General features: G+C 40.5%; 1 protein-coding gene across 3 annotated transcripts in view; it reads left to right on the forward strand.

Annotated features, from left to right (window-relative positions):
• The first annotated feature begins 10,278 nt into the window (after window positions 1–10,278).
• The window catches only part of LOC140740147 (dmX-like protein 1), a 199,016-nt gene continuing 185,451 nt past the window's right edge, over window positions 10,279–23,843 (forward strand). For all 3 annotated transcript variants that reach the window (XM_073069129.1, XM_073069102.1, XM_073069122.1), the window contains exon 1: window positions 10,279–10,612. In XM_073069129.1, coding sequence (XP_072925230.1) covers window positions 10,526–10,612 — 87 coding nt within the window. In that variant the 5' untranslated portion in view covers window positions 10,279–10,525. The remainder of the gene's footprint in view (window positions 10,613–23,843) is intronic.

The raw sequence follows: 23,843 nt of genomic DNA on the forward strand, positions 1-23,843 counted from the left end.
ATCCTGAGAATCGCCACAACAAAACTAAATCCAGACTTTGATGTGCTGGCTAAAAAGGGAGACCAACAACACTGTTCCCACTGAAATTAAAAATAAGTTTCTTCGTTGTGTTATGTAAAAAATGCATTTGAAAATATTTTTTTCAATAAGCCTTACATGTTACATGTCATTTCTGTTAAGTGATGGACATGAGTAGTGCGCAGGTGCTTGTACGTTCTCAAAATAAAAAATGCGCTCCAGATCAAATAACGCGCTCCGCATACTGGCGCGCTGTCACTGTTCTGTCCTTGTGCTGGTCGTTGTTGAGTTTTGGCACAGGGGACAATTGAATAAGAAGGAGCAGGACAAGTAGACCTGCATCTCCTACCGTTTTTGAAATAAAGTCAGTCAGGAGGAGAGTGATGATAATAATATTTTGAAGGATAACAGAATTTTCAGTGCTTTAAAATAATAACTGTTACTATTAAAAAAAGCTGTATTTTATTAATTTAATCTTCAGTGTTTTAAAAGTCATTTCAATAAATAGCTAAATACCATGGGACTTCAAAGACAGATATTTTGTTGTAATGCATTTGTTCATTTTCAATTGAAATTAAAGCACATGTTTTCTACATATCCCATGATATTTTATTTTCTCTTATGAGGTGTATTACCAAAACACTCCATCCATCTGCTCCTGGTCCGGCCCCCCTGTCAAATTTTAGAACCCTTTGTGGCCCACAAGTCAAAAAGTTTGCCCACCCCTGCTCTAGATAGTAATATTTTGTACTTTGTGGCAGGCTCAGTCGCTGGAATCTGTTCCAAGTATGATTGGAAGCATGCAAGCCAGAGTTCAAAGGCAAGAGCTGCTTCGGAGTCTTGAGGATCAAGGTCTAATTTTTCCGGATGTAAAATGCTTTCCATGTTTTAAACTTCCAGCCAATAAAATTGATGCACCATCAATAACTCTCCGAGACGTGAGGTGAGATAAAGGCTTTTATTGGCTGGAAGAAAGAACAAGCAGCAATTGACCACCATACTACATCCTGGAGACTGAGGCCAGGGCTCAGGCTTCAATCGCCTTTATACCGGGGTCCGTGGGAGGAGCCACAGAAGCAGTCAGTGGGGGGGTGTGTCCAGACAGGTATATGTAGTTCACCACACCACCCCCACCCAGTTCTGGAGAAAATAGCCAGTAAGATGAGTGATTGTCTGTCAAAAGCCTAGTCCTAGTGGAGAGGAGCAGGTAAATGTCCATTCTTCTCTTCTGTACACAAGTGATCATTTTGTTGAAGACTACAAAGCTGTCATTAAAACTTTCTGCAAGGTACAGTGCAGATCTGATCCGGTGAACTACCTGCCTCAGGGCAACAACTTTGTGTAGAAGCTTGTACTCCCCCACCTAATAGTGACACAGGTCCCTCATTTTTTTAATCTTATTTTTCCCCTCTCCTCCTCTTGAAAGGGTGATGGTGCCTTTCAACATGGATTGTAATACAGTGATTCTGCATCAATTGCCATATTATGGGTAAGGTTCTATGTCATAGTCTTGTTGCATTGGTTATTTTTATGTCCTAATCCTGTTTTGGTTCCATTCATTCCTTCCATAAATTAGTGATCCTAGAACATTATTTTCTTCCAAGTTGAACTTCCAATCTATACTTATCTGCTACCTATAACACTTTTATTCCTCAAAGTACCATATTCACAGCATATTCTTCACTCATTGCTGCTCTTATCCTGCGCACTAATTTACAAAATCCCATTATTAGGTCCTTCTCAGATTGACGGGCTGTAACATGTGGTGACTACAGTGTTTGAGGAATTGGCTGCATTTGAACTACATTAATGAGTTGGCTATTGGCATCAAAGATAGCAATTCCATGTGTGTTGGTAATACCAAGCCAATAAGAATGTGTGATAAGAACAGAAAAAGACTACATGGACAACCTGAATAAATGGAAACAAAATGGAGATGGAATGCAATATAGAATAATGGAATTTGGCCTATTTGGTAAAGAAAATTATACGGTAATGTTGAGTATTTTTAAAAGGCACTGAACTGGGGACTGTTGATTTTCAGTGGGACCTGTGTGTTATATATAAATTCCTGAAGGCTGATATGCAAGTGCAACTTGCATTTACGAGATAATTATACTTAGTGCTTTATAGCTGGAGGATTTAAGTATAAGAGTAAAGGAGTCTTACTATAATTTTAGAGTACCCTGATGGCACCTTGCCTGGAATTTTGTATTCAATTTTGGTTCTAAAATGTATTTACTTTACAAATCCAGCAAAGATTTACCAGGCTGTTTCCTGCAATGATGGGTCTTCTGTATGTCGAATGGTCGCATGAACTTTCTTCTCCATAGTTTAAAAGTAATCATATTGAAAGACACAAAATTGTTAATGGACTTGATAGTTTGAATATAGGAGGATGTTTCCCTGGCTGAGGAGTCTAGAACCTGGATCACTTTTTCCAGAAGGAGCAGGACATTTGGGACAAATGGGAAATTGGTGAAATACTAACACAAAGACTGGCAAGCAACCAGTTTGCAAAAGAAGACAAATTGTGCAAATACAGAAAAGAAACAATGAGAATATAATGAAAGTGAGTGATGATATCCTTGTTGGTTCAAGAGCCTGATGGTTAAAGGATAATAACTGCTCCTGAACCTGGTGGTATGGGACCCAAGGCTTCTGTACCTCCTTCCTGATGGTAGCAGTGAGAAGAGAGCATGGCTTTGATGGTGAGGTGCCGCTTTGCTACGGCCGTACTGTTTCTACATGTACTCGTTGGTGGGGAGGCCTTTTCCTGTGATGAACTGGGCTATATCCACCACTTGTTGTAGGCTTTTACATTCTTGGGCACTGCTCCACATCAGGCTGTGATGCAACCAGGCATGATACTCCCCACAGTGCGTCTAAAGTTTATCAAAGTTTTAGATGACATTCTGAATCTGCACAAACATCTAAGAAAGTAGAGGTGCTAAAGGTACTAGCCACTAATAGTGAAATTGCAGCTTCTCCCTTAATCTGAGACTGTTTTCCATTCCCCTCTCATCCTGAAGATAATTCTGTACATCTCTATTAAGTTCCTCCTCAGCTTCCTCTGCTCGAAGTAAAATAAATCTAGCTTGTGCAGTCTCTCATCACAACAGAAATATTTCATCTGAGGTAACGTCCTGGTGAAATTCCTCTATATCCCCTTAAGTGCAATCACATACCTCTTGTATTGTGGTGACTGGAATGATGCATGATATCCAGCTGTAGCCTAATTAGTGCTATATAAAGTTGCAACATAACACCCCCCCACCCCCGTTCTTATATACCGTGACCTACTTTTCATGGTGCATGTCGCAACCTTATTAATTCTGCCAAAGTGTATTAGTTTGCACTTAACAGGATATTTCTGCTGCCATTGCTTCGCCCATCTTACCAACTCATTAATATCGTGATGTAACTGACAACTCTCCTCACCATCTTTTACTCTTCTGCATCTGTATCACCTGTTTGCTATGGATTTAATACATTACAAAGTCACAATTTTTATATATTACAATGATAAAATCTGTATAACATTCTAATGGTCAAAGACAATTACAATAGTTCTAATTGGTCCTCGCATCAAGCAGGAAGACGTATCCAAAATGGGATTACAATTCAGGTGGGAAAGTGCAAACAAAACATCTCCACCTGTGGCTCTGTTGTTGAAATCAGGTAACCACATATCGACATGAAATGTGATGTGAAAACAAACAGGTTCTTCAGATAAGCAGTAGGAGTGCTATTCTAGCATATCTGCACACAAACAAGAAAAAATCTGCAGATGCTGGAAATCTGAGCAACTCACACAAAATGCTGGAGGAACTCAGCAGGCCAGGCAACATCTGTGGAAAAATGCACGGTCGACATTTTGGGGTGAAACCCTTTGGCAAGACTGGAAAAATAAAAAGCTGAGGAGTAAATTTGTAAGGTGGGGGGAGGGGAAGAGAAACGCCAGGTGATAGGTGAAACTTGGAGGGGAGGGATGAAGCAAAGAGTTAGGAAGTTGATTGGTGAAAGAGACAGAAGGCCATGGAAGAAAGAGGAAGTGGGGGGGGGAGGGGAGAAAGAGCACCAGAGGGAGTGATGGGCGGGCAAGGAGATAACATGAGAAAGGGACAACGGGATTGGAAATGGTGAAGGATGGGGTGGGTTGGAGGCATTACTGGAAGCTTGAGAAATCAATGTTCATGCCATCAGGTTGGAGACACCCAAATGAATCTATAAGGTATTGATCCTCCATACTAAAGTGAGGCCTTATGCCAACAGTGGAAGAGGCCACGGATAGACATATCAGAATGGGAATGGTAAGTGGAATTAAAATGGGTGGCCACTGGGAGATCCTGCTTGTTCTGGTGGACGGAGCGTAGATGCTCGGTGAAGCAGTTTCCCAATCTACGTCGGGTCTCACCAAAATTCAAGACGCCACACCAGAAGCACCGAACACAGTATTGAATTGAATTGACTCTGACACACCCACTGTGTCAGAGAGAATACTTCTTCCCTGTAGGCCACCTTGTTATTGTTTGAGATTAGGGCAATCAATGTAGTGTTGTCTGCAAATTTAATTATCAGATTAGAGCAGTGGGTGGTGACACTGTCATGGGTATACAGGGAGTACACAGCGCTAAGGGGCTCCTGTGTTAAGGGTCAGAGAGGCAGAGGTCTGACAGGAAGCCTGGCATCCAACTACACAAGGCAGGGTGAAGGTTGAGGTCTCTGAGTTTCTTGTTGAGCCTGGAGGGAATGATGGTGTTGAATGTTGAACTGCAGTCCAAGAACAGCATTCTCACATAAGCCCATATAACCTCCTACAGACTCACAGGTGAAGTTTTGCCTCATCTGGAAGGACTGTTTGGAGCCCTGAATGGTAGTGAGGGAGGAGGTGTAGGGGCAGGTGAAGCACTTGTTCCGCTTGCAAGGATAAGTGCCAGGTGGGAGATCAGTAGGGAGGGATGAATGGACAAAGGAGTTGCTTAGGGAGCGATCGCTGTGGAAAGCAGAAATTGGGGGGAACGGGGAAGATGTGTTTGGTACTGGGATTCAGTTGGAGCTGGAGGAAGTTTCGGAGAATTATGTGCTGGACACAGAGGCTGGTGGGGTGGTAGGTGAGGACAAGAGGAACCCTATCCCTGGTAGCGTGGCGGGAGGAAGGGGTAAGAGCAGCCGTGCGTGAAATGGAAGAGATGCGGTTGAGGGTCCACCACCAATCTCATAGTTCCTGTGCCCCACTCCTCCCGTTTCTACTTCCTACCCAAAACCCACAAACCTGCTTTCCAGGTAGACCCATTGTTTCAGCTTGTTCCTGCCCCACTGAGCTCATATCAGTATACCTTGACTCTGTTTTATCCCCCCCGGTTCTGTCCCTTCCCACCTACATCTATGACACCTCACACGCTCTTGATCTTTTCAGAGATTTCAGTCCCTCTACACCTCCATCCCCCACCAGGAAGGCCTCAAAGCTCTCTACTTATTTCTGGACAACAGACCCACCAGTTCCCCCTCCCCCCCCCACTCTCCTCTGCCTAGCGGAACTTGACCCCGTTCTAAATAATTCCTCCTTTAGGTCCTCCCACTTGCTTCAAACAAAAAGTGGTAGCCTTGGGCACGCACATGGGTCCCAGCTACACATACGTATTTGTTGGCTATGTGGATCAGTCTACACTGGTGACCGTTCTGAACTTTTCCTATGCTACATCGACGACTGCATTGGTGCTGCTTCCTGCACCTGTGCTGAACTCATTGATTTCCTCCACTTTGCCTCCAATTTCCACCTGGCCTTCAATTTCACCTGGTCTATTTCCGACACCTGTTCCCGTTCTCGATCTCACTATCTCTGGAGACAACTTATCCATCGATGTCTATGATACACCAACGGACTCTCACTGCTACCTCGTCCCACCCTGCTCCTTGGAAAAACGCCATCCCCTTCTCTCAATTCCATCGCCTTTGCCGCATCTGCTCTCAGGATGCGGCTTTTCATGTTAGAATGAAGGAAAGGTCCTCCATTTTCAAAGAAGGGGTGTTCCTTCCCTCCACCATCAACGCTGCCCTCAACTGCATCTCTTCCATTTCACGCACGTCTGCTCTTACCCCATCCTCCCACCATGCTACCAGAGATAGGGTTCCTCTTGTCCTGACCTACCACATCACCAGTCTCCATGTCCAGCACGTAATTCTCCAAAACTTCCACCACCTCCAACTGGATCCCACCACCAAACACATCTTTCCCTCTCCCCACTTCTGCTTTCCGCAGAGATCGCTCCCTATGCGACTACCTTGTCGATTCATCCTTCCCCACTGATCTCCCTCCTGGCACTTATACTTGTAAGCGGAACAAGTGCTTCACTTACCCCTACACCTCCTCCCTCACTACCATTCAGGGCCCCAGGCAGTCCTTCCAGGTGAGGCGACAATTCACCTGTGAGTCTGTTGGGGTTATATACTGTATTCAGTGCTCTCGGTGTGACCTCCTGTATATGGTGAGACCCAGTGTAGATTGGGAGACCACTTCACGGAGCATCAATGCTCCGTCCATCAGAACAAGCAGGATCTCCCAGTGGCCACCCATTTTAATTCCACTTACCATTCCCATTTGGATATGTCCCTCCATGGCTTCCTCCACAATTGGGATAAGACCACACTTAGGTTGGAGGAACAACACCTTATATTCTGTCTGGGTAGCCTCCACCTGATGGCAAGAACATCGACTTCTCAAACTTCCAGTAATGCCTCCAACCCCACCACCCCTTCACAAATTCCCATCCCGTTGTCTCTTTGTTATGTAATCTCCTCTCGTGCTCTTTCTCCTCTCCCCATTCCTCTTTCTTCCATAACCTTCTATCTCATTCACCGATCAACTTCCTAGCTCTTTGCTTCATCCCTCCCTCTCCAAATTTCACCTATTGCCTGGTGTTGCTCTCTTCCCCCTCCCACCCACCTTTCAAATCTACTATTCAGCTTTTCTTTTTCTTCAGTCCCACTGAAGGGTTTCAGCCTGAAATGTTGACTGTATTTTTTCCATAGTGGCTGCCAGGCCTGTTGAGTTCTTCCAGTATTTTGTGTGTTGCTACCACTTCTGAAGCCTGCTTTAATACTGTACTGTGAATTACATAGCTTCACAGATTGTCAAGAAAAAACACAGGCTAAAGAAAGTTTTAAAAATATTTATCGGGTTGAGTACAATTCACTGCTCCCATGAGATCTCGCATTCAAAATTCCTAATTATTATCAAGAAGTATCAACTCACTATCCTTACAAAGTCAATCTGCTGAATTGACTTATCTTCATTCCCAGACTGTCCTCCATGTTAGCCTCCAAGGAACAACTTCTATTCCCTGTCCCCACATGCTCCATGACTTTTATTTTCCAGGCATTAATTCCAGGAATATCTTCTGATTCTCTTTCAGTGAGGAAATTCTACAGCCTTTCCCAATGAGTCTCTCTGTATAAACATAGCAACAGACTTTAACCTGGTACATGTCATCTAACTTATCTGAAATTAGGATAAAAAATCAAGACATAATTTTTAGATATAATAACATCAAAAGATTTATAGTGATAAAGAAAGGAAGTTGCAGAATTTAATCCTCAATACTGTTAACATTGACTCCAAAATACTACAAACTTTACTATGTTATAATTAGTCAATGTGTTCAGTAATGAGTTATGCATTAAATTCAAATCTGGAGAAGACTATCTTCTTTAGATATAATCATGTCCCCAACTGATAAGTCTTCACACATACACATTAACAAACAGCGTTCAAATGTTGAGAATGTGGTGAATCTCAGGGGTGTGTGCTTAGCCCACTTATTTGTTTTTGCACTTCTTTTATTCTATTCAATATATATATGCTGTAATTGATTTACATATTATCATGCATTGCATTGTACTACTGCTGCTAGGTTAACACATTTCATGACACATGCTGGTGATAATAAACCCGATTATGATTCTGAAACAGCCTTAAATCTCCTCTATAGAACTATCCTTCATAAGGTTATCTCTTATGTGGTACTCCTCATTTAATATTTCTAATTCATCATTTAGCAGCTCTGATCTAATGCATCTGTAAGCCAACAACCAATCAAGCACAAGCAGGCATTTGTTGATTAGCCAGGCTGTATACTATGTTCACCAAAAAAACAATTTTCTGAATTCTTTGAAAGAAAATCTGTTCCAGCTCCCATCAAATACTGAGATCTGCAAGTGCAATGGAAGTACTTCTATGAAATTCACTTAATTCATTTGGCCTCTGCAATACTGCCACTCCAGGAAGTCTATTCAAATGTTTTAATGTGTTGTCACACAAGATCTTCTGTCATGACCTCTTGTTGTTTAATCACATTATCTTTCATTTAGCCCACAGTGGACATCTAACACATTCTCCCAAACTTATAATTAAATCTATGAAGGAATTCAGCTGGTCCACCAGTGTCTGCAAGGGGAAAGGAGTGGCTGACATTTGACCTGAAACATTAACAACTTCTTCCGTTTCACAAATGCTGCTCGACCCCGAGTTCCTCCAGCAGATTGCTGTTACAGAATACAGCATCTGCAGTCTCTTGTATCTTAATATATCTAACACATTTTCATATATCTAACCCATTCTTCCTTCCTACTCTCTTGTAATCGTTTTCAGACAATTTTTGAATAAGTCTATGCTGCCTTTTGTGCAACTCAGCATTTCTAGATAACTAATCCAGTTATGTGTGGGCTGAAAATTCAAATTGCCCTATCCTCTCTTTGCAATCTCCCTGCCCACCTGAACTAAAGGTCAACCTTACCAGTTGTCTTTCTGCCTGATTTAATCCACTTGCTATCAGTGTGTCAAGAAGAAAAAAAATCACAACTTCTGTTAATATTTTCCTCCATTTCGTGCTTCACTGTGTTATTTTTGAAATGGCATTTTTCAGGAATTTTATTAAAACGATTTATGTCATGACATACCAAAGTTTCTTTTATCACCAAATCATTATCCAGTATCCTGTTTTATCTTCAAAGTCATGCTTACACAGTATAGATTCAGTATCCTGTTTTAACCTTAGTCAGTTACACACCAAAGTTCAAGCCCTTCAGCCTAACAAGACTATGCCAACTAGATAGATAGATAGATAGATAGATAGATACTTTATTCATCCCCATGGGGAAATTCAACATTTTTTCCAATGTCCATCATCCCATGTTAATTCCATTTTTATTCTCCCCATATTTCCATCATTTCTCCACAGTTTCTATCGCAAACATACATACAGTATGAGGGACAATTTTCAGTGTCCTACAAACTACATCTTTGAGATGAGGTAGGAAATTCGTGTGGTTACAGGATGAATGTGCAAACTCACATACAGCAGCCAAGGTCAGGACTGAACTTGGTTACTGGTGTTGCAAGATACCCTCTCCACTGGCTACATTACTATGCCATCCATTGTTCCACTGATTTCTCCTTCTTCAGTTAATGCTGTTCATGTCAAATTCTGTGTTTCGATGAAGATATTGCTCTCAACTCATCCTTGGTGATTTGAATCTTCATTTCTGGTCGTTTTGTTTTTTTTTCTTCTCTTTGCGTCCTTCAAACTCATGTCTGCTCTGAACCTTTCCCTCCAATATAAATTTTTCTGCTCTATTTATAGGGCTACCATTTAAAAAATATAGCCTCACGAGCTTTATTTGTGAAAAGAGCATTATAAATGAAAGTAGTTATAAATTCGTTGATCTGCACGATAATACTATGATAAATCAGAAGATTTCAGCTGAACCTTTACCAAGATGAAATCTACCCGAGACTGAGAGAACACATACATTGCTCTTCAAAAGTGACTGTAAGCAGGCAGCTAGTCCCAAGTGAAGTAAACAGGTTCTAGCCGGACATAAATCTGAAGATGTTATCACATGCTCTTCTCTCTCCGTCTGCCCGCCCTACGGCCAACCCTCCTTATACCAATTGGACAGGGCATACACTCTTCCCTGGCCCCGTTGGTTCAATGATCCCCAATCTCTAATTTATTTTTTATTTCCAAATACTCTTGCTGGTTGTTATTTTTCCGGTTGCTGACAGCAGTTCCGGGAAATTAACCCCCCCCACTCAGAACATATTGACAACGTTGGAATTGGGAAGTGGGATATAATTCCTGGTCGACTTCTTTCCCGGCCTCTGCACTTGTTCCAGGATCACCATCTCTGCAACTCCCACCAGCAGCCTTCCGTCTCCATAACAACGCCAGCTCCAGTTAGGAGCACTTCCAACTGCGTCACCTCTCGCGAGAGTAGGATGTGTCAGCAAGATGGCGGGTGCGGGTTGTGAGTCGGGTCGATGAAGAGGGAGAGACTTGCATCTGAAGCGCAGACGGAATTGTGCGAGTGTCGACCGAGCCTGGCGGCCTCCCTCTGACGAGTGCCGCTGTTGCTGGCCTGAGATGAGCCCGGGGGCCGACAACGAGCCGGCTGGGTGACCCCGCTACTTCTCTCCCGAGCTATCCGCTGCCATCGAGAGTGAAGAATGAATCTTCACCAGGTCCTGACCGGCGCCGTCAACCCCGGCGACGGCTGTTTCTCAGTGGGCAGTATCGGCGAACAACCGTTCACGGTCAGTGTTCACGAGTATGAATGCACAGAGGAGGAGACGGGAAAGGAAGGGGCGGGGTAGTGTGAAATGGGTTATTTAACCGACTGATGTCCCTACATACTTTGCCAGTCTTGATCTCATTAGTGTTCTTGCCCTCCCCACCTCGGCTTAAAATGGGGATTTCTTCCAGCTTCCACTCAAATATCTTCTATTCCTGGTGACCATGCACCTGTTAAACGAGGTTAAGCATACCTGTCCAGTTTCTATAAATTCAACTTGTTCTGTCAGCCTTGTTTAGTAAATGCATCTTGGTTTGTTTTTAAAGTTACTGCTTCAAGAAAACTGTGGGGGTGTTAGTTGAGTCACTAGAATTGCAAATAACTTGAGTAACGCCCTGGGAATGTTTCATGAATGGCTATTAAATTTGCTTTTTTGTGTGTTACTGAATCAAGCAGCCCAGGAGGCTGCAATTTCATTTTTATGATCGGAAGTAGCTTGTTGCAAGGCATCAGGGAAGCTATGATAAGCAATTGTAAGATTCGGGAGGTTCGTCCTATCTATCTCCATTCCAGTTTCCCCTAAAGCCAATGTTGAATATTAAATGGGTGTGGAAAAAATAATGCTAACCTATTGTTTGCAATCATCCATAGTTGCTCTGTCATAATTTAACCGTTTATGCTACTGCTTAAGTACCTTTTCAGAAATACGGACATTTGGATAGAATGAAAGGTCTTCACTAGTGATTTGCAAAATCGTGTGCCGATAGATTAGTAGTTCTGTGAAGCTATTTGTGCATATTTTTCTGAAAAAAAGAATAGTGTGGAATTTTATTTCTTGAGTTCAAAATGTAGAGTGAAATTGGACAGATCTGCTATGCTAATTGAAATAAAATGTTTGAGGGTATAGCACAGGTTGCCAACAACCTGGTTAGAATGAAAAGTCTGCTTTATGAGTCTTGAACTTGTTCATACTGATCAAGATGCCCCATCCAAGTTAGTCCCATTTGTCAGCATTTGGCCCATATCCTTCTAAACCTTTCCAATACATGTACCTGCAGAACTGTCTTTTAAAAGTTGTTATTTTATTTGACTCAAACATTTCTTCTGATAGGTGATTCCACATAAATACCATTCTTATTTTTTTAAAAGAAGTTGCACATCAAGAGCCTTCTTAAATCTCTTCCCCCTCTCCTTAACCCTATACCTTAAGAACTTTCATTCCTTAACTCTCAGGAATAAACTGAGTGTATTCATCCTATCTATATCCCTCATGCTATTATACTGCATGGTAGCAAAGCAGTTAGCACAGTCACTTTACAGGGTCAGTGATCTCCAAATGAGATATGCTTTGTGTTGCTGTCTGTGAGGGTGCACCGGTTTTCTCCCATGTTTCAGAAATGTACATTTGGGGTTAGCGAGTTAGGGGCATGCTGTGCTGGCACTGGAAGCATGGTGACACTTGTTTGCTGTTCCCAGCACAATCTTTGGACATTAATGCAAAATGACGCATTTCACTGTTATGTTTCGATGTTCATGTGACATAGGTACTCTTTAATCTTGAAACCTCTATAAGATCACCTCTCAATCTCCTACTGTATGGTCTGAGGATTATAGTTCTAGACTGACAACCTCTCCCTATAACTCAGTCCTGCAGGTCCTGGCAGCATCCTTATAAATTGTTTCTGCACTCTTTCCAGTTGAATAGCACTGTTTCTATAGCAGAATAAGAAAATAAACACACTTAAGCAGGAGCAGCCTCACCAGCATATTGTAGAACAGCATTTTTCTTAACCTTTTTGACCTGGAGGAATCTTGAAATAAATTTCATGTTTCAGGGATCCTCTGTGTAAAAATGATTATATTTGCAGCTCATGGTACGTTAGTATGATCAGTAAGTTATAGATCTAATAATCCAAAAATAATTGTCAATGCCCTTTTGAGTAGTGAGTAAATTTTTAGCCACCCTTTCTTGGGGGGGGGGGGGAACAGGTAGAGTTTAACATCGGTAGCTGAGCGAAGGGCGCTGAGTAGGCTACGGTCAATTATGGATAACTCTGAACATCCTCTACATAGCACCATCCAGAGACAAGAGAAGCAGTTTCAGCGACAGGTTACTATCGATGCAATGCTCCTCAGACAGGATGAAGAGGTCAATACTCCCCAATGCCATTAGGCTTTACAATTCTACCGCCAGGACTTAAGAACTTTTTAAAAGCTATTATTAATGCTTTTTGATATAGTGATTTAGATGCATATCATATTTTTTACTGAGTTAAGTATTGTATGTAACTAGTTTTGCTACAAGTGTATGGGACATTGGAAAAAAAGTTGAATTTCCCCATGGGGATGAATAAAGTATCTATCTATCTATCTAGTTAAGCTTAGCTTACCTTTCTTGAATTTAATCTCTCTTTGCCTTTCATAAATTTTTAAAAAATCATAAGGCAAACATAATAAATTTCTGTTAAATAACTGGCTTAAGCCAAAACGGGATTACTTTTTTTTATAATGATAAGCTCAGAAGATTTAACTTAAATAAAGGTTGTAAATTGATTTTAATTAATGCTATTTACCACATGCAAATTTATTGACAGCGTTGAATAGTAAAGTTACTAAAATCTGTAAACCAAAGGCCTAAGAAATAACTAAACGGGAAAAAAATGCAAAAAATACGAAGACTTCACAGTAAATTCACTTCTAACCGACACAATCCACTTTTTGCAACATTAACTACAAAAGCAAAGCGGCAGGCCAGCTGCTGAGTTGCGATGCATAGAAGTTCTTTCTTTAGAATGAAAAATTCCTTCCAATTTTCTACTACATTGGTAGAGTTTGCTCATTTCCATAAGTCAGTTGAGTCGACAGTGAGTAAGGTGAAGTTATTCAGGAGGGAGAGGCTGACATCACAGCCCAAGTTAGGCGAGTCCATTCAATGCTCAGAAAACGCACTTCACACTCCCATCAGCGTACTGTCCTCTCCTCTATCTTGTGTCAAAAACTGAGGATATACTCAACCAAATAAACACAGTCCTACTGCGCACTGCCACACTGGGCTGAGAGTTCTAGTATCGTTTGTCATGCAAAATTCAAAAGAACAGTTTTTTAATCACGGTCTCTCACAGAACCTGCAGTGACCTCTCGTGGAACGCTAGGATTCCATGGAGCCCTGGTTGAGAAACCTTGTTATAGAATTTCACTGTGACCTCCAAATTTTGTACTTGGTGTCCTGATTTATGAAGGCCAGCATGAAGAAAACCCTTCTCTTTCCTGTCAATGAACCATGTTTAGGTATGCCAAAGTACCTTTCTCTGCAACATTCCCTATGGCCGTGCCATTCACTGTGGAAGTCCTACCTGGATTTGAGTTTCTAAAATGCAATGCCTCGTACTTGTCTTAATTAAACTCCAGACTCTGCTCCTTCCTTCATTAGCAAGCTATGTAAAATTGATCGACAGTGAGGCATGAAGACTGATTTAAGTGCTTTTTAATATTTATACACTAGAATAATTTTAGTAAAAATACTGTTATTAATTGGATAAACAATCATTAATAAAATGAGAGCATTGGGTCTGTAAAATATCAATGAATGTTACTTTTCAGTAAACCATAGCAAACCCAGCATCTGGAAAATACCCTTTCACTTGCTTACAAAGTGGTGTGGATTTTATTTGGGATGGGGAAAGCAGTTTATTTTAACTATGAAATGAATAATTTCAAAATGAATAAGTAGAATGTCTTCACTTAGTTATTTTGCTGAAACTTGGTTGTAATGTTGTTTTCTTGAGCAAACATGATAGTATGCATTGAGGTATAAAGCCATTCATCATTCTCTTAATAGGTTAAAAATTCAAACCAAAAAAAACGTGCTGACATATTAACACTACTTTCAAGAGGCTGAATAATACAAATATTACAATAATTAGACTGACAAGTATAATGAAATTTGTTTTGCAGCAGCAATATAGTTCAAGACATTTAATTATGTTACAAAACCAAATAGTGAAAAAAGATGAATAATGATTTGTATTCATGAGTTCATGGACTACAGTATTCAGAAATCTGATGTTAGAGGGGTAGAAGCTGTTTCTAAAACTCAAGTGTTGGTCTTCAGGTTCCCCTACTACCTTCTTCCTGATGGTTATAACACAAAGAGGACATGTCCTGGTCTTTAATGATAGGTGCTGTTTTCTTGAGGTACCCTCTCTTGGTGATGTCCTTAATGGCAGGGAGGATTGTGTCTGCGATGGAACAATCTGAGTCTACAACCCTTTGCAGCCTCTTGCGGTTGTGTGCAATAGAGGTTCAATTCCTGGCTTTAATACAATCAGTCAGAATGGTCTCCACTGTGCGTTTGTAGGAACTTGGCAAGAACCTTTGGTGATGTATCAAATTTCCTTAAATGGAAGTAAGATTAGTGGACTTACTCCACGAGGAGAGAAAGGGACTTGATGGGGAGAATAATCTCCTCTTGTAAGAAATTATAAGGTATGTGATGTACAAAATCCCAATTTTGCTTAGATTCTTGCTGTTATTTTAAATATAGATAAAGCTTTAGTTTAATTTCACTGAGTATTACAAATAGTTTGGACTACCATATTAGAGAAAAGATTTGCAGATATTTTAGAAGATTCAAAGCAAATTTGCTGTAGTGTTACCAGAATTCTTAGGTTATTATAATTCAGGAGGTTTGAACACACTGGGTCTCCTTTCTGTAGAAAAAGTACTCATTATTGGTCTTACTGAGATAGTAAGTTACTGAGATAATAACAAATTACTGAATAAGTTACTGAGATAATTACAAATGGTTTAAATTATGTAGTTCTTGAGAAGATGTCTGGAAGACTGGAAAAATTGGACATATTTGAAAAGACTGGAATTAAAGAAAACAATAAACTTTACTTAACCAAAATATTTTACAGTGTGAAATTTAGTACTGCATGTAGAATTGATAGTGAATGGTGTTGATGTAATTAAGTAAAACTAAGGTGAGATTGTGGAGAAGAAAGGAGCAGAGTTAGATGCAGAGTGTTGCATGGAGCATAGTTATCTGGTGTGGATCCCATACAGAGTAGAAAAGGGAGCTTTCAGTAATTTACAGGGTTTTGAATGCAGAAATTGACCATTCTAATGTTTAAATTATATTATAAATCTATCTTAATGTTTATATAGTTGTTTGGGCTAGTGGTATGTGGAAACACCCCAGTCCCACCACCAGCTGCACAGCATGTCTACAACATGTTCATAAGTCAGGTGTTAGTAACTCGAGGATGTCCTGTAGTAGAATTAACAACTTAATTACTGCCCATTATGCTGCTGGCATTTAGTGCAATAATGAAGGTCCTTCATCTCTTGCGGTGTTCAGGGCTTCCTTCATCACGTCAGTAACTTCCTCCTGATTTTCACTACTGAAAGTCATGCAAGTGGAGACACAGGAATACTGTCGCACTCAGATGTGGAAGGATCTTTCGATGTTGTTTCCGTAACAGTTTTGTTTTGCCGGTCAGTGTTGTTAGCCCTGGCCTCTACCCTTTGAACTGTTTGCCATGGGTGACCTATCAAGAGCTAAAGCATAAAGCCCTGACTTGAGTCAATGTAGCTTTCCAGGTCATTGAAGCACACAAGCTCCCAAACCATGACAAATTTGTGGTCCTCTTGGAGGAAAAATTAACAGGTGAAGTGCTAATTTTTCCAGAGAGCTTAAGGCAAAGACCATCAATGAAGAAATGTAGGAAGGATGATTTTGAAACATAGGTTAATTCTGTCAATTAATGATCCAAGATTTTACTTAAATTTAATCAATAAATGAAACATGAATCTCAAGAAAATACACAGTGAGCTTAGATTAGAGGAGTGGATCAACAAGCCTCTCACCATGGTGAGTTATCATGATTCTAAACTGTAATGATTTTGTTTATTATTGCCATATGTACTAAGATATAGTGAAAAGGCTTGTCTTGCATACTATTCCTACAGATCAAAATCATTACACCGTACTTTGAGGTAGAACAAGGTAAAACAATAACAATGCAGAATAAAATGTAGAACCTGTATTGAAAATATGCTACAGGTAAACAAAGTGCAAGATCGTAATGAGGTAGATTGGAGGTCAAGAGTCCATCTTATTATACAAGAGTTCTGTTCAAGAGTCTGTTTACAGCAGGATAGAAGCTGTTCTTGAGCCTGGTGGTATGTGCTTTCAGCTTTTTGTTTCTTCTGCCCAATGAGAGGGGAGAAGAGAGAATGTCTGGGGTGAGTGGGGTTCTTGATTATGCTGGCTGCTTTACTGAGGTGTGAGAAGAATAGAGAAGTGGCAGATTTCCATGATGTGTCCATAACTCTCTAGGTTGTTGCAGTCATGTGCAGGGCATTTGCCAGACATTCAAATAAAAATTATGTATTCAAATAAAATGCTTTCTATGGTGCCTCAATAAAACATTAAGGATTGACAGGCACATGCCATATTTCTTTATCCTCCTCAAGAAGCAGAGGTGTTGGTAAGCTTTATTGGTCATGACAAGGACATGTTATTGATGATGTCCACTCCCAGGAACTTGAAGCTCTCAACCTCAACACTGTTGATGTAGAGAGGAGCATCTGCAGTGCCCTCTTCGTGAAGTCAATGACAAGCTGTTTTGTTTTGTCACTAAGCTCTCCATCTCCTTCCTGAATAGAACTGATGCTTGCTGTCAAGAATGTAAAAATGTTCTTGACAGTAAAATGTTCTTTACATTTTAAAAATGTAAAAAAATGTTTCATCACAGTAGTTTCATACATTGACACATGTTGATATTGGTGCAACTGACATGGAATCTGAATTAAATTTGGTCAGCTGATAGCCCACCAGTATAATGCTTTAATTCAAAGCTAACTCTTTCCTTTAGAATCATTTAGTGATGCTGTCAGGTACTCTTGGATCAGTTGCAAACAGGTAAATGTAGAATCTTGTATTTTTGCATAGTGTTTGTTCAATGGAGCCAAACCCCTGTCTTTTACACTTCATCAGGTATAAATGCCAATATAATCCATGTGGAAAACAGGCTTTCAGCACTGCATAAATGATATTAAACAGTCTTTGGGCTACATTCACATGTCCTGACTGAAAACAAAACTAAGGCAAACCTATTAAAACAGCATATTACCGGTACTCATTGAGCACTAATGGGAAGAATTATTGCAGAACATGCCAAAAATGGTTTCTCTTAAGCTGATATGCTCATTCCTTGTCCAACTACCTGGTTTGAATGCTTAGAAATAATTAGCCAAAACTATTTAATGTGGAATGCATGGAAGACATATTAAGTATGGTATCAGATTATGATAATGTAGTCAGTGGATAGAAATGTGCTACTTCTCAGATTAAAAAAAATATGTGGAGGAAGAAACATAAGCATGTTTAAAATGCACGCATAGAAATAAATACCACAAGTGATTACAAATGAAGTAGAGCTGTACTGCCAAATGACAATGGTTGGTGAATGTGTATCCCAAATTATAATTAGAAGCATATTTAGTTATATCCATTGTACTTCAATGAAGCATTTAGCGCAAGTGGAGAAATCTAAGGCAACAGCAAGAAACCTTTATCTATTAAGAAAGATGTTCAGAATTGATTAATGGACAAAGTCATCTTTCTATCTTTACTGATAGATACAAAACAAAATGGTGTTATGAGTCGTGAAATGGATACAGAGAGTCTTCAGTGGGATATAGACATGCTAAATGATTGGATGTCAACATGGTAGATGAAGTATTACTGCAAAAAAATGAAAGGTTAACAATTACAGAAAAGAAAAACAGACTTTACTGATTGGGAAATATCCTTGTACACTTTCTTGCACACTGAAAGGTGCAGACAGCAGCTGGAAAAGCAACTGATATATTAGTCTCATCAGAAGAAATTTTGAATACTGGAAGAAGGATTATTGTATGAGATGAAGCCTTGATGAGACCTCACAAAAAGTCTTGTTTTCAGTTTTGATTTATTTTCCTGAAAGGTTACATACCTGCCACAGAAGGAGTGCAGCAAGGATTGAAATGTGTGGATTTCTGGAATGTTTGGGTCTATATTCTCTAGAACAGTGGTTCCCAACCAGGGGTCCTGTAATACCTTACTTAATGGTATTGATCCATGGCATAAAAAAGGTTGGGAACTCCTGCACTAGAGTGTTGAATGTGAGGTAATGTTGTTGAAGCTTATAAATTTCTAACAGGGTTCAACAGAAAGGATGGAGGAGTAATGTTTTGCCATCGTGAACCAGGGGTCAGTCTTAAATTAAACTAAGGCCATTTAAGATTTTAAAAAACTGGAAGAAATTGACAGACTAACCAGCATCCATGGAGGGAACTGGGCAGTGGACTCTATGGGCTAAGATCCTTGAAGTCTTGCTGAAGGTTGTCAGGTGTCCTTTTCTCTCCATCAATGCTGCCATCTCCATTGAAATCCTCCAGCAGTTTTTGTGCTCCAGCTTTCACCACCTGTTGTATCACTGTTTTGGATTGATTGTGGATAAATGTCTTCACTCAGAGGATAAGAGATCTTTGGAATGCTTAACCCTAGGATTGTGTGGGCTTGATCATGAGTTCATTCAAAACATATTGATGGCGTTCTGGATATTAGGAGGATGGTTGCGGGTATAGAGCAGGTAAATAGTTGTGGTAGAAAGTCACAGAAAAGTACAGAACAGAAAAAGGCCCATCCAATCCACATCAAGCCACAGGTCAGGTTCTGAAAGACTGCACAATCCAACTGACAGATATATTCAACATCTTTGTGGAACAGTACATTGTTCCCTCCATTTTCAAGGTGGTAACTATCATTCCAGTGCCAAAGAAGGTGACAGTAACCTGTCTAAATGACTATCATCCGATGACGTTAACATCAACTATTATGAAATGCTTTGTGTGGCTGGTTATGGAGCATATTAAAGCCTTTCTCCCAGCTACACTGGATCCTTTCCAGTTTGTTTATTGCTCAAATTGATGCACTGATGATGCAATAGCTTCTGCTCTCTGTTCTGTCCTGTCCCATCTGGAAAATAGGGTCTCTTATGTCAGACAGCTGTTTATAGACTTCAGTTCAGCATTCAACACAATCATACCCGAGAAACTGGTGGGAAAGCTGTCCTCACAAGGTTTCAAAACCTCCCTCTGCAGTTGGATACTGGACTTTTTAACATTAAGGCCACATTCAGTCCATTTGGGTGGTAATGTCTCTCATTCTATTATGCTGAACACTGGCGCTCCTCAAGGCTATGTGCTCAGCCCACTGCTGATACACGACTGTGTCGCAGGATCTAGCTCAAACCGTGCCATCAAGTTTGTGGATGACACAACTGGTTGGCCTTATCAAGAATGATGACGAGATGGGAGTATAGAGAGGAAGTGGACTGGCTGGTAGATTGGCGTACCTAAGCATGAACGTGGAGAAGACAGCCAAATCATTGTGCAGACAAACCATCCCATCTGCGAAAACATGACTCCCCTGTAAACAGACTTGAATGCACCAAGCTCCTGGGAGCTCTCATCACGGATGACCTTACCTGGTCCCTTAATATCACCTCCTTGAAAAAGAAAGCACAGCAGTGCCTCCACTTCCTAAGAAGATAGGGGCAAGCAAAGTTCACCCCCCCCCCCCCACCATCTTAACTGCATTTTACAGGAGAACCATTGAGAGCATCCTGACCAGTTGCATCTCTATCTGATATGTGAGAGTTGTAGAAAGTTAGCCATGATCTGTGTGGAGGTGAAACAGGTCAGTGAATGAAGTGGCATACTAATTCTAATTCTTACGTTAAGTGTTCATTTTTTCCAGCACAGATGAAATTAGCATTGTGTTTCAGCCGTTTACCTTGTAGGATAAGTTAGTATCATTTTTCTTTAAGATGGAATCAAGATGGCTGTAGTAATCAGAACATCCACCATAGCACCAAAAGAAATGGATGACCATTGAATTTGCTCCAAATTTGAGTCCCAGTAACAGACTAATCCTTGAGGGCTTCTATACCAGTGTTGGTAAGGATAACTTTCTGTGAAGAGGCAAGGAAGGAATAGGAAAAGCTAACCTATTGGACTGACCGTTCGTAATACATCATTTCCATCATCCTAGCCACTGCAGCAATCACAACATTACAGAACAATCATTGTTTTAGAATTCAGTGACCCTGCAGGAAAATCAAGCTTGTCAGCACCACATATAATGGCACTTCCCCCTTCCTCATCTGAGTATGTCGGAGCCAGAGTGTTGCAATTCCTGTCAGCAGTTCAGTATAACTAACACCCATGAATAGATACTCAGGTTGATTTGAAGAGAATTTCTGGAGTAAATTAACCTTAAACACAAGTGCTCTTCAATGGGGAGACCATGTTTCGGGGGGTGGGGGTGGGCACGTTTAAAAACATTGTGTACAGCTATCTAAAGGCTCAAGTTCGATAATGATAGCCTGTCCAGGAGGTAGGTGGTTAGAGTGCAGAATATCCAGCAACTCAGTGAAGACCATCAAGCCCTGTTAAGGTTATCTATAGCACATACACAAGGACCACCCCACCCCACCCCCATATCAGTAACAACAAAAGAGAGTTTGAGGGTGGATCATCACTTCCTATGAAAAACCACACTAAACAAGAATTTCTTTAATGTTCCTTGACTCTATCCCATAAGCAAACTTTTTGTGACAATCTTGACACTGGTCTAGCCTAACGAGATTGAACTCAAAAGCAAGAATACCTCTAGTCTATATCATACACAATGCTGATTAATGGAATGGTAAAATAATTCTGCTTTAAATTCACAACCTAGTCTCTTCTGTCTGAATCTGGAATAAGGAGAGAATGTCATAACATCGCAGATACTGTAATCATAACCATTTTTGAGAAAGAAACCAATCTGAATGAAGTAATTACAGGAAGATATCCCTTCAGCCTGCCACTTTGAACATTTTGTTAAGAATTCTCCTTCTGGTGACTAAAAAGTTTCTCCCTGATTCATAATTTGGACTCCGAAGAGAAAATTCAGGGGGGAGTATATCCACCTCTCTGACTTTATTTTGTGACCTTCACAAAGGCTTTCTACACCAATCAAAGAGGAAGGCTTTGGTTGCACTCAAAAACTTATTTCCCCTGAATAGCACATCATGAAGTGTCTTATGTGAGATCCACTATGATTCTAGCTATTTAATTTATTACAGATCCTTTTTCAATGCAGACTAGTGTTGAGTGAGGGTTGTGCCATTGATCTTGATACTGCATCTTCAATGGAAAATTGTTCAATTTTTATTTGCACTTCAGAACAGGATAATTGAATCTCGGTCTTTGAATTGCGTCATATTTGTGCTTTGTGTATAGCACATTTGCACACTGTGTATCATGTTGTTAACTCATTGGTCTTCAAGTAAGTATCCAGTAACCCACTATGTAACTTTTCCTCAAATCACCCAACAACCAAAGTCCATGGAAAACATAGAAAACGTAGTACAGGTAGTCCCCGAGTTATGAACGTCTGACTTGCGGGCAACTTGTATTTACGAACCGAAGAAGGAGAATGCCGTCCGCCATTTTAAGTCAGCTGACGATGCCGTCTGCCATTTTAAGTCCTTGCCGTAGACACTGTGTTGAGTGTGTAACTTTGTATTTGGCTTATATTTTTCTCAGCAAGATTCTCCCTGACCCCAGCCGCTCCCCCCCCCCCCATTCCAGTTGGCTGGTGGCGCAGTGAGATCAGCGCCGGGCTGGAGAACAGAGGTTCCCGAGTTTGATCCAGTGATAGACCGCTCCTGTGCTGGGTTGATGTTGATCCAGTGACTCCCGTGCCAGGTTGATGTCGAGCTTGCAACTCGACATTGTTAAAAAAAACCCACTGCCACCTCCAGTTTAAATTCCCACGCAGAATATTGTGGAGGATCAAATACCTAAACCCAGCACAGCCCCCACTTGTCCCATTTAACCTCTCTCAGTGCGGTGGTCCTTAGGACCCAGCGGACCTCGAGAGCCGGTGGAGCTCGGGACCCGCCGCCCGCAGTGTTTCTGTTCCATTGACGGGAAGCGATCGTGATTGAAAATGAAGTAGAAATAAGCGATAATCTCAGATATACAGAAAGAAGGCAAGGATAAAATGGAATGCAGGTCATTTAGACCAATATCCGTTCTTAATGTAGATTATAGAGTATTTGCCTTTATCATGGCCAAACGATTAGAGGAGTTTCTACCCATACTGGTACGTAATGATCAGACAGGTTTTATACGACAACGCCAAACACAAGACAATATACTAAGGACGCTTCACATTATGGATCATATACAAAAAAATAAAATCAAAGCAATAGTGATAAGCGAGGATGCTGAAAAGGCATTTGATTTGGTTAATTGGAATTTTCTTTACAGAGTTTTACATAGATTTGGTTTCCAAGACACAATTATTAAAACTATACAGGCACTATATGACAACCCCACTGCTAGGATTAAAATCACTGGATATTTATCAAATAGTCTTACCCTAGAAAGGGGCACGAGACAGGGTTGTGCATGGTCACCACTACTCTTCGCATTATATCTGGAACCATCAGCTTAATACATCAGACAAAATGAAGATATCAGGGGAATTACTATTAAAGGGACAGAGCATAAATTGGCTTGTTACGTGGATGACATTTTAATCTATCTAGGACAATCAACATACTCTTTACCTAAATTGATGAAATCCTTTAAACAATATGGTCAATTATCAGGATACAAGATCAACATAGGTAAAACCCAATTACTTTCATATTACTATAGCCCACCAAGAGAAATTGAAAGTAGATATCCCTGGGCATGGCAAACAGAGTCTTTCAAATATTTGGGCATCATTATGCCAAAAGATTTGGCAAAATTATCAGCCTTTATATAAAAAAAATTAAAGAAGATATGGCGAGATGGAACCTGATCCCTTTTTTCAGTCTCAGTTCAAGGATTGAGTCTATTAAAATGAATATACTGCCCAGACTGTTATATCTCTTTCAGACCCTACCAATAGAGATTAATCAAAATCAATTCAATAATAAATGGAACAAGTTGTTATCAAGGTATATTTGGCAGGGTAAAAGGCCTAGAGTTCGTCTCAAAACTTTGCAATTAGCAAAGGAAAAGGTGGGATGGGGCCTACCTTCTCTTAGAGATTTTTATTTTGCAGCACAGTTGAGAGCTGTGATATGTTGGTGTAACCCATCATATGACGCTCAATGGAAGAACATTGAGGAGCGGCTACTTCCCATCCCCATACA

This window comes from Hemitrygon akajei, chromosome 2, assembly GCF_048418815.1.
Source record: "Hemitrygon akajei chromosome 2, sHemAka1.3, whole genome shotgun sequence".
Lineage (NCBI taxonomy): Eukaryota > Metazoa > Chordata > Chondrichthyes > Myliobatiformes > Dasyatidae > Hemitrygon > Hemitrygon akajei.